The following is an 11,765-nucleotide window of genomic DNA, read 5'->3' on the forward strand; positions in this document are numbered from 1 at the left end:
GGAAATTTCCACGAGGGTGTCCTAGGCCGCGGAGATCCTAGCAGAAGCAACATCGCTCTCCTCTTAGGAAGTAACCGCATATACTCCCCCCTACTCCCCTTTTCGAAAGGGAAACCCGCAGTTCCCAACGTCAACATCACAATCAAAATCGACTGGGACACGGCCGCAGATGCAGAGGGACGCTCTAAGGACCCGCCAAAAAAGAACAACCCTTTCTTCCATCCCTATCGAATGGATTTCGAGGATGTAGGAGTTCCCAAACCCCTCGTACCGCACCCACACATCCCCATCCCCACAGATAGCCAGCTTCAGGAGGTCGCGTGGCTCGAGATCACGTATGACCCTGTGCCTGAGGGCGCTTCAAAGCCAGTCAGCCGACTACCACCTTCCCTCCCCTCCTCCCCAACGGTTCCCAATTTCCAGATCCCCGAAGATCTAAAGCCATACCTAAATGGCAACTTGAAGAGGAAGCGAGAGAGATATATAGACCCAGATTATACTTTCATGGGTGGCTGGTGTCCCAAGTTCAACTCGTGGTCGGAAATCGAACTCGTATGTCCCTTCTTCCCCTCCCTTCCCTTCCCCTCCATTCCCTTCCTCAACCCACTCACCCCATACTAACAAACCCCACCACAGCAACACGCCGCCGCAAAACTCGACGTCCCCTACCCCCACGCCACAGACAACACAACCCTAGCCCAAACCCTGGTTCCACAGCTGAAGCAAGCATTCCGAGCAAAGCGCCAGGCGTTCTGGGATAGCTCGCGGCTGCAGTGGGATAGTCAGCAGGCGGCGCTGGATCGGAAATGGTGGCAGAGCCAGATAGCAGAGGCGAGGAAGAGAAAATGTGTATTGGAGGAAAGGACACCCAGGAAGAAGAAACAGAAGAGGGCTTGAGTGGGGTGGGGGTTAGTTAATTTTGCACTGTTTTTCGGTAGCTAGATTGTTTTACAATAGTGATACCAATTTACCGTTTCTCGTAGCTTGAATATCGACTCTTTAATTTCGTCGCTCGTAGGTCCCGAGTCAAGGCAATGCAGTGTAATAAGCGTGCAGAAAGGATAATCCCCGGGAAGAGGCAATGCTTGGCTGCGAGTGTGCGGAGTGGAGTATACTAGATATCAAGATTAGGTTCCACTGCTTCCTAGACCCCGGTATGACTACCTATCCATATAGCCATCGCCATGTTATTACTGGAGCTTATCATTGGTCCGGATCGAGATGGCCTATTAACTAAATGGCTGCAAGTTTGGGGACACAACACAGCTAGCGCGATTATGCGGCAGTAATGAATGAGTGGCATAAGGATGTTGAAATCTCAACGACGACTGGCTCGCCCCTTATGCTTTCTAGTTGCCCGTGAGTACCTGTGTCGCTAAGTAGATCCTTGCAATCGGAGCCGTCGTTCTCAGCTACTGGGCACTTTCAGGAGAATTATAGGTATGACACTATGCAGTTGTCACACTATGCAGCTGTTCTCGATGCATGCATGATATGAGCTTCCGAGAACTTTGCTGGGGTTGACGCAGTGCACTCGGTCTGCCCTAGGTGAGCGACCTTAGGATTCCTCGAGGCTGTGGGATATTTTGTAGATAACAATAATGAAGGTGTTTTATTCTCGATTGCAGTAAAACATTGAACTTTTAGTTTTTATGTAAAGCCTCCTAACTCCGTTCCGTAACCCAGATGTGTTGTGCCTGCCATATTTTATCTAGTAACCAGAGGTATTGTCTGAGAAGTAGAATGGGATGTGATGCAGGAACAGAACAACTTGTAAATGCTTCCTTTACTTTACTAGGCGAGCATTGTACGGGTGGTGCTGCCCAATCAATCATCCAGTAGCCGCCTTGATTGAAAGGCTGACGGGTATAGCTGCCGTGCTACCAACGTAGACTGGAATCCCAATGACATGGCCGAACTGGTCGGTGCCAACCCCAGAATCGTCCGGGGCTGAAACAGACCATGTTCCATCTGTACCTTCGAGGGCCAAGTTCCCATTGTCAGACTAGTTGATTGGAGAATTAGCAGCTATATCGATACCGAGAACAAGGGATTCATATTCAAATTCACATTCGCAGCATGAGGAGGTACTTACGGAGAAAAAGCTCTCAGATGCTCCTCCAGATGAATCACCACAGGCTAATATCCCGCCTGCTGCGGCATCGCAGCTGTAATATCCGTGAAGAGATGCATAGTCTGCAGTGGTATTGCTTGGGGCGCTGCGGAAGGGATAGCTGGGTCCGGGGTGGGAGAAGTTTCCGTAGCCCGTGAGACTGCCAATGGTTACACCGGTTGAGTTGACGACGGAGATGACGAGATATGAGGGGAGGGTGGCAGCGATGGTCAGACTGAGAAAGGTAGCGGCTAGGGCGAGGGCGAGTGGGATTTGGAGAAACATGTTTGAGGTGCTCAAGATAGGGAGGGCGTGGTTGTCGACTTAGTTTGTGATTGTATGTAGAGATGATTTTTCGTCTTGCTCTTTTGCAATTGAGGTGATGAAAGAGAAGTTTGGATCAGGGTTACTCTTCTCGTAGAGAGGGTACTGGTGTAGTTTTGTTGCTGTGTGGTTTTTCATTGTGTGTAAGTAGAACCTGTTGTACTACGTGAGAAGTGTTTGATGCCCTACGCGAGTCAACTGCAAGTTGGGAGCAGCAGGGATGTACCTAGGTAGGGATGAGTTGTCGCTAGTCTAGCTATAGCTTGATGGGTTGTACGACAAGCTAGACTAACGTGCCTAGGTATGTAACCATAACTGAATTATACAGCGAAGGCATATGTGAATAGAATCTTCACTCACAACAAGTCAAAAATAATGAGATGGACGGGTTGGAAAGTTGTTCGAGGTCTACACAGAAGGATCTTCAGCTGCTAATAGACTCCCTCCTGGATACTTTTTCGCAAGTGGGTACGTACCATACTATATAAGCCTTCCGATATCCTAGATCTTTCACTTCATGTGGTACGCTTTGAAAAGAGGCACAGCCGGGCAGGACCAGAAACGTCTCTAACTCCAAGCCCATCCAGGCGTAGGGTAAGGGCATAATCCCTCTCTTCATTCATCAGGATCTTTCTGCTTTTTTCTCCCACACTAGTTCGATCTCCTCCCCCTCCACTTTTGAATTGAACCATTCGTAGATTTCAATTTCCTCTTGCACAACTCTCGCTCCTTTCAACACGTCACTCAGTACCAGCCGCTCAGTTGCCATATATAATTCAGTCATTGCAAGATTCTTGGCAATGCAAGATCTTGAACCGGCTCCAAAGGCAAAGAATGACTTTTGAGCTTCTTGCGTGGCATTGAACCATCTCTCGGGCTGGAATGAGCGCGGATTTGGGAATATGATTGAGTTAAAGTGAAGCTCGGTTGCTGAGCAGCCAACAATCGTGCCAGCGGGAAAATAGGCTCCTTTGAAGGTCCAATCACCCGCGGGAACGACGTGCGGGAGGCGAGTGGGGTTTGCCATGCTGATTCGGAGACCTTCTCTGACTACAGCAGAAAGTAATGGAAGTGATTGAATTTCTTGTCTCTGAGGGCCAGTATTGTCAAGAACTTCTTTCCGCAAACTTTCGTACCTGACCAATTGTCAGATAAAACCACTGAAAGAGAAAAGAGAAACTTACACCTCAGGATGCAAAACTAACTGCCTGAAGATTGTCGCCAAATTCATTCCAGAGGAATCCGTTCCAGCAAAAAGAAGATCCTTGCACTGCGCCTTCAGCTCTGTTTGCTCCAAAAGTCTCAGTTCCATCAGCCTTCCTGGATAATTCAGCGAACCTTTAGCTGGGGTGTTATTAACCAAGCCTTCTACAAATCGATCAACCACCGCCATACTCTCATTTGTATGTTCGTCTGGGAAAAACTTCTCGCTCGCCCACTCCACCCACGTAAAAAGTAAGTTTGGAAGGTAGAAAAACCTGCCTACCGCAACAAAAGCATCTACAAATGCACTTGCGCTCAACTTGCTACTCTTCTCGGAAGTCCCGTTGTAGTTCTCGCGGAACAGATGAGTCGACACAGCATCCACCGCCAGACTCCTTGCCAGATTCAACACATTCACAATCCCTCGAGCTTCTTTCTCTTCCTTCATCCTTGCGACCATACGATCGACACACCCATACAGCGCCGCCTCGTTTTCCCTGATGCTCTTGGTTGAGAACAGTGGGACAACAGCCTTCGCTCTCGGCGTACGGTAATCCATATCTGTAGTTGAGAAAATGGTCTTGTGTCCATCAATATCGAAATTAGAATAGCATGCGGCTTTAGGGAAGCCGCCTTTGGTGACGTAGATTGCGGGAATAGCTTCGTGGTCGCTGATATCGACCTCGTTGGGTGAGACGCGCAGCAAAGGGCCATATTTTGTGTGCAGCGCGTGAATGATGGACGCTTCATCGCCGATGTAAGAGTGGTACCAAAGCCATAATGAGGTGACTTTGGGCAATAATGGCCCTGGTATAGGGGAAATGGGGTGTAAATAGATACGGTAGATGCCTAGGGACAAGAGGAGCGTGGCTGCTATGATGGGAAAGGTCAATAATGGGTGAGCGAGCGTGCTGCTTATTATGAGATCCAAGAGACCCATGGTGATGAGTCGACGGAACGATGGGCTCAGTTGATGTGGTAGGTTTATTCAACAGTATATGAAATGAGCTTTATATTGAATAGTCGGTAGGACATGGTCGATAGTCGGGAGGACCGACTGTTGTGTCGGCAATGGGGTGAAAGCCATTTTTAGTGGTAATGACTCAATGCGAAGTTTTGCGGAGGGCTTATCTTATCAGCCCCTATCGCTACCCGAGCCCCCTGAATCAATCTATGATTTGTTAAGTATTTATATTTCGAGGTTGGAATCTATATGGGTACCTAGGTAGGTAGTGTACGTAGGAATGTCATGTCAATTAATGGCAGTCTATATACAAATTGTTGTTCTGGGTGATTGGTGGCTTTTGACCTCCGCCAACTATAGTTCTATACCACTCAGAGAATGTGCCAAGGTCTACAGTAAGTACCTAGGTAAGCAATGCTTTTGCACAATAAAACCATAAGCAATTGTGCTACTATCATTTTTCTAATAGATGTTTACTAAGTATTCAATATGATACTTTCGAGGCTCTTGGTCACTTTGTGTTCGTCAATAAAGGTAACGCCGCATGCAGGGATCACAGTACGGTAGTGAGGCGGCGCCGCCGCATCATTAACAGGCAAAATCTCATTTTGGAAGGCCGCAAACCTACATACAGTATCTCTTCACCGTATCGTCACCTGAAGCTCTGCACTGCACTGAAACCGTGTAAACCTCCAATGTCCTTCACCCCCATAACTCTTTCCCGTCGACATCCACTATGGACTCTCAGGATACCTTGACAGTGGATGCCTGCGTAGCTGGCCTGATTGCTTTTGGGAATAGCGCTATCCCGTTCTTGGTGTTCGTGACGAGTTACGGCTACCCGATCTATGAAGCGATACCTTCGGGCCATCAACGAAATGGCCAAGCACCTGCAGTTAGAGAACGGATATTTGGCGAACAGGATGTACCAAAGACAGCCGTTGCCATTCGTGATGAAATCGTCTGCATCACAGCTTCATTGTTGCTCTTGCAGAAACAATTATTGGCAGCCTCAACAGGCGGCCCCTCTCGCGAAGTGTTAATCCATCAAGATATACTTGTTGCCGCTTTAACGCGGTGTGTCGATACCTATTCGCATTTTGAAAGGCGACACTTTGTTGCGAGAGAGGAAGAAAAGTCCCAAATGATACATGATCGAAGAGCTTTCGAAGGTCGTCCAATGGAAAACATATTAGCGGGCCTACAGCAATACTCCTTGTTGCTGAATTTTGTCTTGGTAGAAATGGGAAGGTAAGCAGGCACCTACCTGTACTGAAAATCACACCTGCTTTGAAAGCTAACACAGTGGAAAGCCCAGCAATACAAGAAGTGGATTGTGCAGTAACAGAGCTACCAACTTTTCAGTCAACACGGATTCGGAAACCCGTACTCACTGATCTTGTATCCTTTTCTCGACGACCACTTCCAACTAAACGGTCCAAAATCTTCAACAAAAGTTGGTATACTCTTGATTATCATGGATATCCCTTGAGGGAAAACCCATCTACTAGTTTGTCCCCGTTCCAGACGTTCACTGCTACAACCTGTTTGCCTCATTCGAGATTTCTTGGGGTACCTTCAGACCAAAATAGTCCTCCACGGAGCTGGCCAACGGATCCTCAGATCCAGGCTCGTGTCAATCGAAAAGTGGAAAACAATCTGGAAATGTGGCATGAGAGAGATGCGAGAGAGCGAAAGGTTGTGCTTTTCGGTAAGTAGTGACTTCCCTGAGAAATTTATCATGTTCTAATGTCCCAAGGAGGTGGCCGGGAAAGTATTCAGAACACGTTCAAGCAGATGAAGAAGGCCTATGAACTGGATCCCAACACTTCGCCTAGAAAGGAATTTCGTTACACAGTACTGAACCATCTACTGCGTGAGCTGGAGCTTGTGATTCGAAAACTAGATAAAAAGCAGTGGGAGGAATACCACAACGTCAAAACGAACGTAAGAATCTACTATTATGTCGCGTGTCTCAGAATTCCTAAATAACCATCAGCAGGTATGGGCTGTACTGCTATGCACGCAGGACGAACTGCAGCCCGGAGACCACATCCCGACGCACCTTTTACCAACCTTCACCAACCTCTGGAACGACGAGGAGGTAAAAGAGGCTTTACAAGAGCATTCACAAAGCGTCTTTAAGACTTTCGAGTAGTATGTCACGTCACTCACGTAGTCCATATTCATATCCGATCTGCCTTTCTTTACCGTGTGTGCTCTGCTCACTCAAATCAAGTTTCTTCCAAGATTTGCACCGAATCATCAGGGAAGACTATATGCCTAAGAACGACGACATTCTCCAGTTCGACAGCATACCTCACCACCACACGGTCAGCGAACTCGTGCTCAAAACCAACTCTATACCTTACCGCCTCATCGACATCCAACCTAGAGGCGAACGGAAAAAAGTAATTCACCTCTTAGATAACGTGGCGGCGGTTCTCTTCCTTGCAGACATCAGCCTCTACGACGAAATGTTAGAAGAGGATGCATCCATCGCAAGTATAATTCCAATTCACGTGCCAAACCATCTTCCCATCCAACCCCATGCCACCCCATCTCTGCCCTTCCCATCTAAGCCATCCCGTGTCATTCCTTCACTCCCCCCTGCTAAACCAGCTAACCCCCTCCCAGGTCCGTCTCCGCGAATCTCTCCACCTCTTCGAATCCGTCGCCCACTCGCGCTTCTTCCAAGCCTGCGAACTCGTCCTCTTCTTCACAAACGTCGATGAATTCCGGCGCAAGATCCGCTCCGGCACGTCTCCCATCCGGCACACCTTCCCGCAATTCGACGACGACGAGGTCAATGTGAATGAGAACGAGGATGCGGAAGCAGGCTTGCAGTTCTTCACGCGCTTGTTTTTGGAGCGCCATGAGACCGAAGGTAGGACGTGTTGTGTCGAGTATACGTATCCGAAGGATCGGCAGATCTTAGAGAAGCTAGATCAGTGCATTGCTATTTCGCTCGATGAGAGGAGGCAATGGCAGGAGCTGCATACTGTACCCCGGTTGCCTCCACTGCCTCATGGCTTACCGCGTTGCTGAGTTGCGCGAAATACCCCCAGGATGAGGAATGTTACGTGATGATTGAGATGTGCAGTGTGCGGTATCCAATGAGGTAGGGGCGTCAGATGTCATGGAAATATATGTAAATCTAACATCTTTTACACCTGATCATCCAAAGACCTGCCCAAAGATACCCCACAAACAGTTTACCTCAAGAACAAAACATCTAAAACTCCTTGCCGAACCCAACCTCAACCACCCGATCAGTTGGAACCCTCAAATTCGCAATCTTCATCTTAGTCTTGTCCTTAATCCAAAGAAACGCACTCAATAGCCCCATTCTCCACAAATACGTCCCAGCCCCAATTTTCATCTGTTCTTTCCTAATAACATACAGCACCTGCCTCGAAAATGCCCGCTCCAATTTCGAGAGCCCATCTGCCATGATTTCCTGCTTCCTCTCGGTTTCCGAAGTGGCAACTGTTTCTTTGCTAGGTGGATCTTGGCCATCGCGAGAAGGAGGGATAAAGTCAATCGTTGACCAAGAAAATGATATTGTAAATCTAAGCAAGGTCATACGGGATTTTGTTTTCACGACAATTTATTCCTTGAAAACCATCGGGTCTGTATATATAAGAGGTGGAAGTGACTGGTACTTACTGTACGTATAGAAGGGTTGTTTGCAGAAGTGGTTGGTATGAGTAGCATCTATATGGTATGGTGCAAATGATATATTGAAGCCCATTGATACATTAGATGCAAGTTAGCAAGCGCATTGCATGAGAAATTGACAAAGAAGTCGCGACTGCCGTCGTCTTTTTTGGTGGAACGTGCCTCCCCCTCCATGCAGATCTTCAAGTGGATCGATAGTACAGAGCTCAACCAAGGCCCTCTGTCCTGTCCCTGTGTGATGGCGGGGTAAGCGCTGGTAATATAGGCAATGGCAATATCGGTACAGTACTCATTCATGACGAAGCTCCATTTACAGAAAGATGAACGCCCTGAAGCCTCTGCTTCCAGCGACCTTTAGAGTAGTCTACATCCGGTGCCAGATTCAAAACTGTTCTAGATGGCATGTGACAAACTATTTCCATATCTTAGATGGAGAAGGTCTAGGTCTGAGAAAACTTGGTGTGGTGGAAAGAATTTAGATAGCATAAGGTACAGTATTGTATAGTACAAAGACAATAATCAAAATCTGATTCTGCTAAGCTTCCTCTCTGCTCCGAACCCTCAAATACGAATACATACTGTAAATATAGCAACAGAAGAATGTCAAATAAACAAGTCTGAAAATGAATCGATTAATCAGGCCAAAGAAAGGTAAACATCCTATCGTAAACCCATAAACCCATAATGAAAACAAAGCTCCAGACTTGCGTCGACCATTTCAATCTATAACCCCAAAATCTATGATTCGCAGAAAACAAAACGGTTCCTCCTCGCCGTCCGTAAGACTTTCAAAATATGCTCACCCCTGGTGCACGTCGGGCGTTTCCTTTCCAGAGGATAACAACCGAAGGTGAGTATGTGCTGGGGGGCAGTACAGCAACAAGGTGATGTTGGTGATGTACTGGGATGACAGCACCCGCAACGAAAACCACCACAGCAGAGGTCGAGTTCATGATCCCGAGCAAAGACAAGTGATGGCCCCCGAAGTATGTTTGTTCGTAGGGTCTAGGCAGACGTACGCAAGACTGACAGCAGACATCTCGAAGGTGGATCGAGGTCGTTCGTCATCGGTGTGTATACTCGATGAGCTATATTTGTTGCATGTTCCAAGAATCTATTTTGAGAGAGTTAGCCAAGAGGTTCTAAAAACAAAGTCAGGCGATGCCAGAACAAGGCAACAGCAGATAGGGGCTCCAATTTCACGTGGAGATAGGCTGCTGGGGATTACTAATCAACCAGATAAAGGACTGCCGCCTTGCCGACCTCCAGAAACCACAAGTGTCGACTCCGCCCCTGTTCAGGCAGGAACAAACAACACAAAATTCGACAACGTACCTTACAAGGTTGACATTCCTGACAGACCGGTACCATGATATTAGATTTCAGATACCGGAGGCTATTCCTATCAGCGTACATCCGAGGGTGGTGTTTGCTTGATGGAACATACCATTGCCTCGTTCATCGGAGAGTTGCAGTCCGGCCATTGCCTGCGAGGATCTATTAGCAGGTATTCGAAAGGCTGAGAAGTATTGAGGGAATGATGGGAAAGGATGTGAAAGTTCAAACTTACCAGTGTCGCGACCAGAATCACCGGCGACAGCCGAAGCGCGCTTGATGGTGTTGGTGGTGTATGTGGACATGATGTGGATGGAGTTGGAAATGCGGGTTGTTTGTATGGGTGTGTTTTGTGAAGTGAGGTAAGATGGTAAGATGGTAAGATGGTAAGTTGGAACGATATGCTGTGTATGTGTATGCGTATGTGTGTGTGTGTGTGTATGGTATGTATGATAGAGAGAGAAAGGTCTTCAGAGATGGATGAAGCATCCTTTTTGTAACTTATAGAGACATATCTATGTGCCGGTGAGCCAAGCGTCATGAAAGAGCCCGGGCAACCAGCAACAGTGGCTATACAAGCAAGGTCTTCTGTAGATGGGCAAGGTCATGAACTTAATGGTGGAGCGCTTGATTCAAGCAGCCTCAAAAAGTGCCTCGCCACATTACATCTTTAGAGGGGCCAGCAGTAGGCGAACGCAGGAACCTGGGGGAGCTTTCCTAGTATTGTTTGGTGAGCCCTCCAGCCTAGAACCAACATCCACTCCAGTCATACTGTACAGTAGCTATGTCGGTCCCATCACCTACCTTGAAGCCACGCCCCCTGCGTTTCAACCTGGGCGTTGGCGCTGGGAAGTGGGTGTGAGAGGAAACATGGGTCCTGGTTGTCTTTGTTCTAGCGGGCTTCTGGAAAGTTTCCCCATCCGGTCATCGACCTAGCTGAGGCGGACGGACGCCACACTTGGACAACAACACCATCGCCAATCATTTCAAAGGAATTGCGGGAAAAGGTAAGGCTTCAAACGATTGGAGCATTGGCAACAGCAAGGTCTTCCCTGGTGCGGAGGCACGGGAGTATTAACGAATGTCACGGGCGTGGGCGTGGCATACTACGAAGTACCTGATCAGCAAACGTCGAGATGAATCTTTGGCCAACACACAGCGTGTCTCCGCGTCAACACGGCTAAAGAGCCAACTGGAAGCTGTTCCTTTGCAGGCCGGAGGGATGTCATAAGTTTCACTGACGCCGGACCATCATAATAGTCGGGCTTCGGAGACTCAGAGTGGACCATTCTCTGAATCCCGTTTGGTTGCAACGCCTTTGGGTGTGTGTGCAGCGGGCGTGGGCTTTATTCAGCGTCCGCCCTGTCGACGGGCCTTGCCTCCCTCCTACTTCCGATCGACGCCCAGCACACTACACTACTTACTATTACGATATTAGGAAAGATCAAAAGACCAAAAGACCTCATACAGACACATACAAAGCTGGTTTTGACTCATACATCTCTCTCTCCACTAAGTCCTGAAACCAATTACCAACCACAACCGCAGCTGTTGAGTCCTGTTCGCTATCCCCAGCCAATGTGGCTGTGCGAACCCTGCCCAGCCTCCAATGCAAGATCCGGTTGGTTGGAAAACTACTGTATCGTACATGTTGTACCTGCAGATAACGTCTGCACTGGACACGATGAGACCCGCTCAATCGTGGTGCGGTGCACGGCAATCAATCCGCCAACCTGGGTTACTGTCTTTACTGGCTTGTACCTACCTAGAGGTACGCCGGTACATGTTCGTCTCTTCCCCTTCCCCGGTCCGCGGTCATGAGATCGATCAGTTCCGTCGTCATCCGAACCCCTTACCATAGATCTCTCTTCCACGCCTTCCAGACCCAAATAAATAATAGCTAGTCCTGTTGTATTGATACTGCCAACGAAAAGGGTGGTGACTTGGAGCCATGTCCTCCAGCCAAAGGCCTGAGTTGATTACTAAAGGTACTCGTACTTGCTTACACTTTGGATGCACTAACTGTATTACCTACAACCCTTTCACATACCAACACGCATGCAAGAAAAATCACAAGATCATTTTTAGGCCCCGACTCTGCTCGGCGCTTAACACAGTATCTAGGTAGTTGGTGTGGTCCACCGT

At 48.1% G+C, this 11,765-nt stretch overlaps 2 protein-coding genes across 2 annotated transcripts; both read right to left on the bottom strand.

Moving 5' to 3' along the window:
- Positions 1–1,831: 1,831 nt before the first annotated feature.
- Positions 1,832–2,398, bottom strand: LHYA1_G002092 (uncharacterized protein; the record flags this gene model as incomplete). Its single annotated transcript, XM_031147070.1, has 2 exons — positions 1,832–2,005; positions 2,096–2,398. 2 exons carry the CDS (start codon positions 2,396–2,398, stop codon positions 1,832–1,834), a joined length of 477 nt encoding a protein of 158 aa, XP_031007663.1.
- Positions 2,399–3,059: 661 nt separating this feature from the next.
- PDAT9_1 (Pisatin demethylase) lies at positions 3,060–4,580 on the bottom strand (the record flags this gene model as incomplete). Its single annotated transcript, XM_031147071.1, has 2 exons — positions 3,060–3,573; positions 3,622–4,580. 2 exons carry the CDS (start codon positions 4,578–4,580, stop codon positions 3,060–3,062), a joined length of 1,473 nt encoding a protein of 490 aa, XP_031007662.1.
- Positions 4,581–11,765: the final 7,185 nt, after the last annotated feature.

The sequence above is a fragment of the Lachnellula hyalina genome (genome assembly GCF_007821495.1).
Source record: "Lachnellula hyalina strain CBS 185.66 chromosome Unknown contig00025, whole genome shotgun sequence".
Classification (NCBI taxonomy): domain Eukaryota; kingdom Fungi; phylum Ascomycota; class Leotiomycetes; order Helotiales; family Lachnaceae; genus Lachnellula; species Lachnellula hyalina.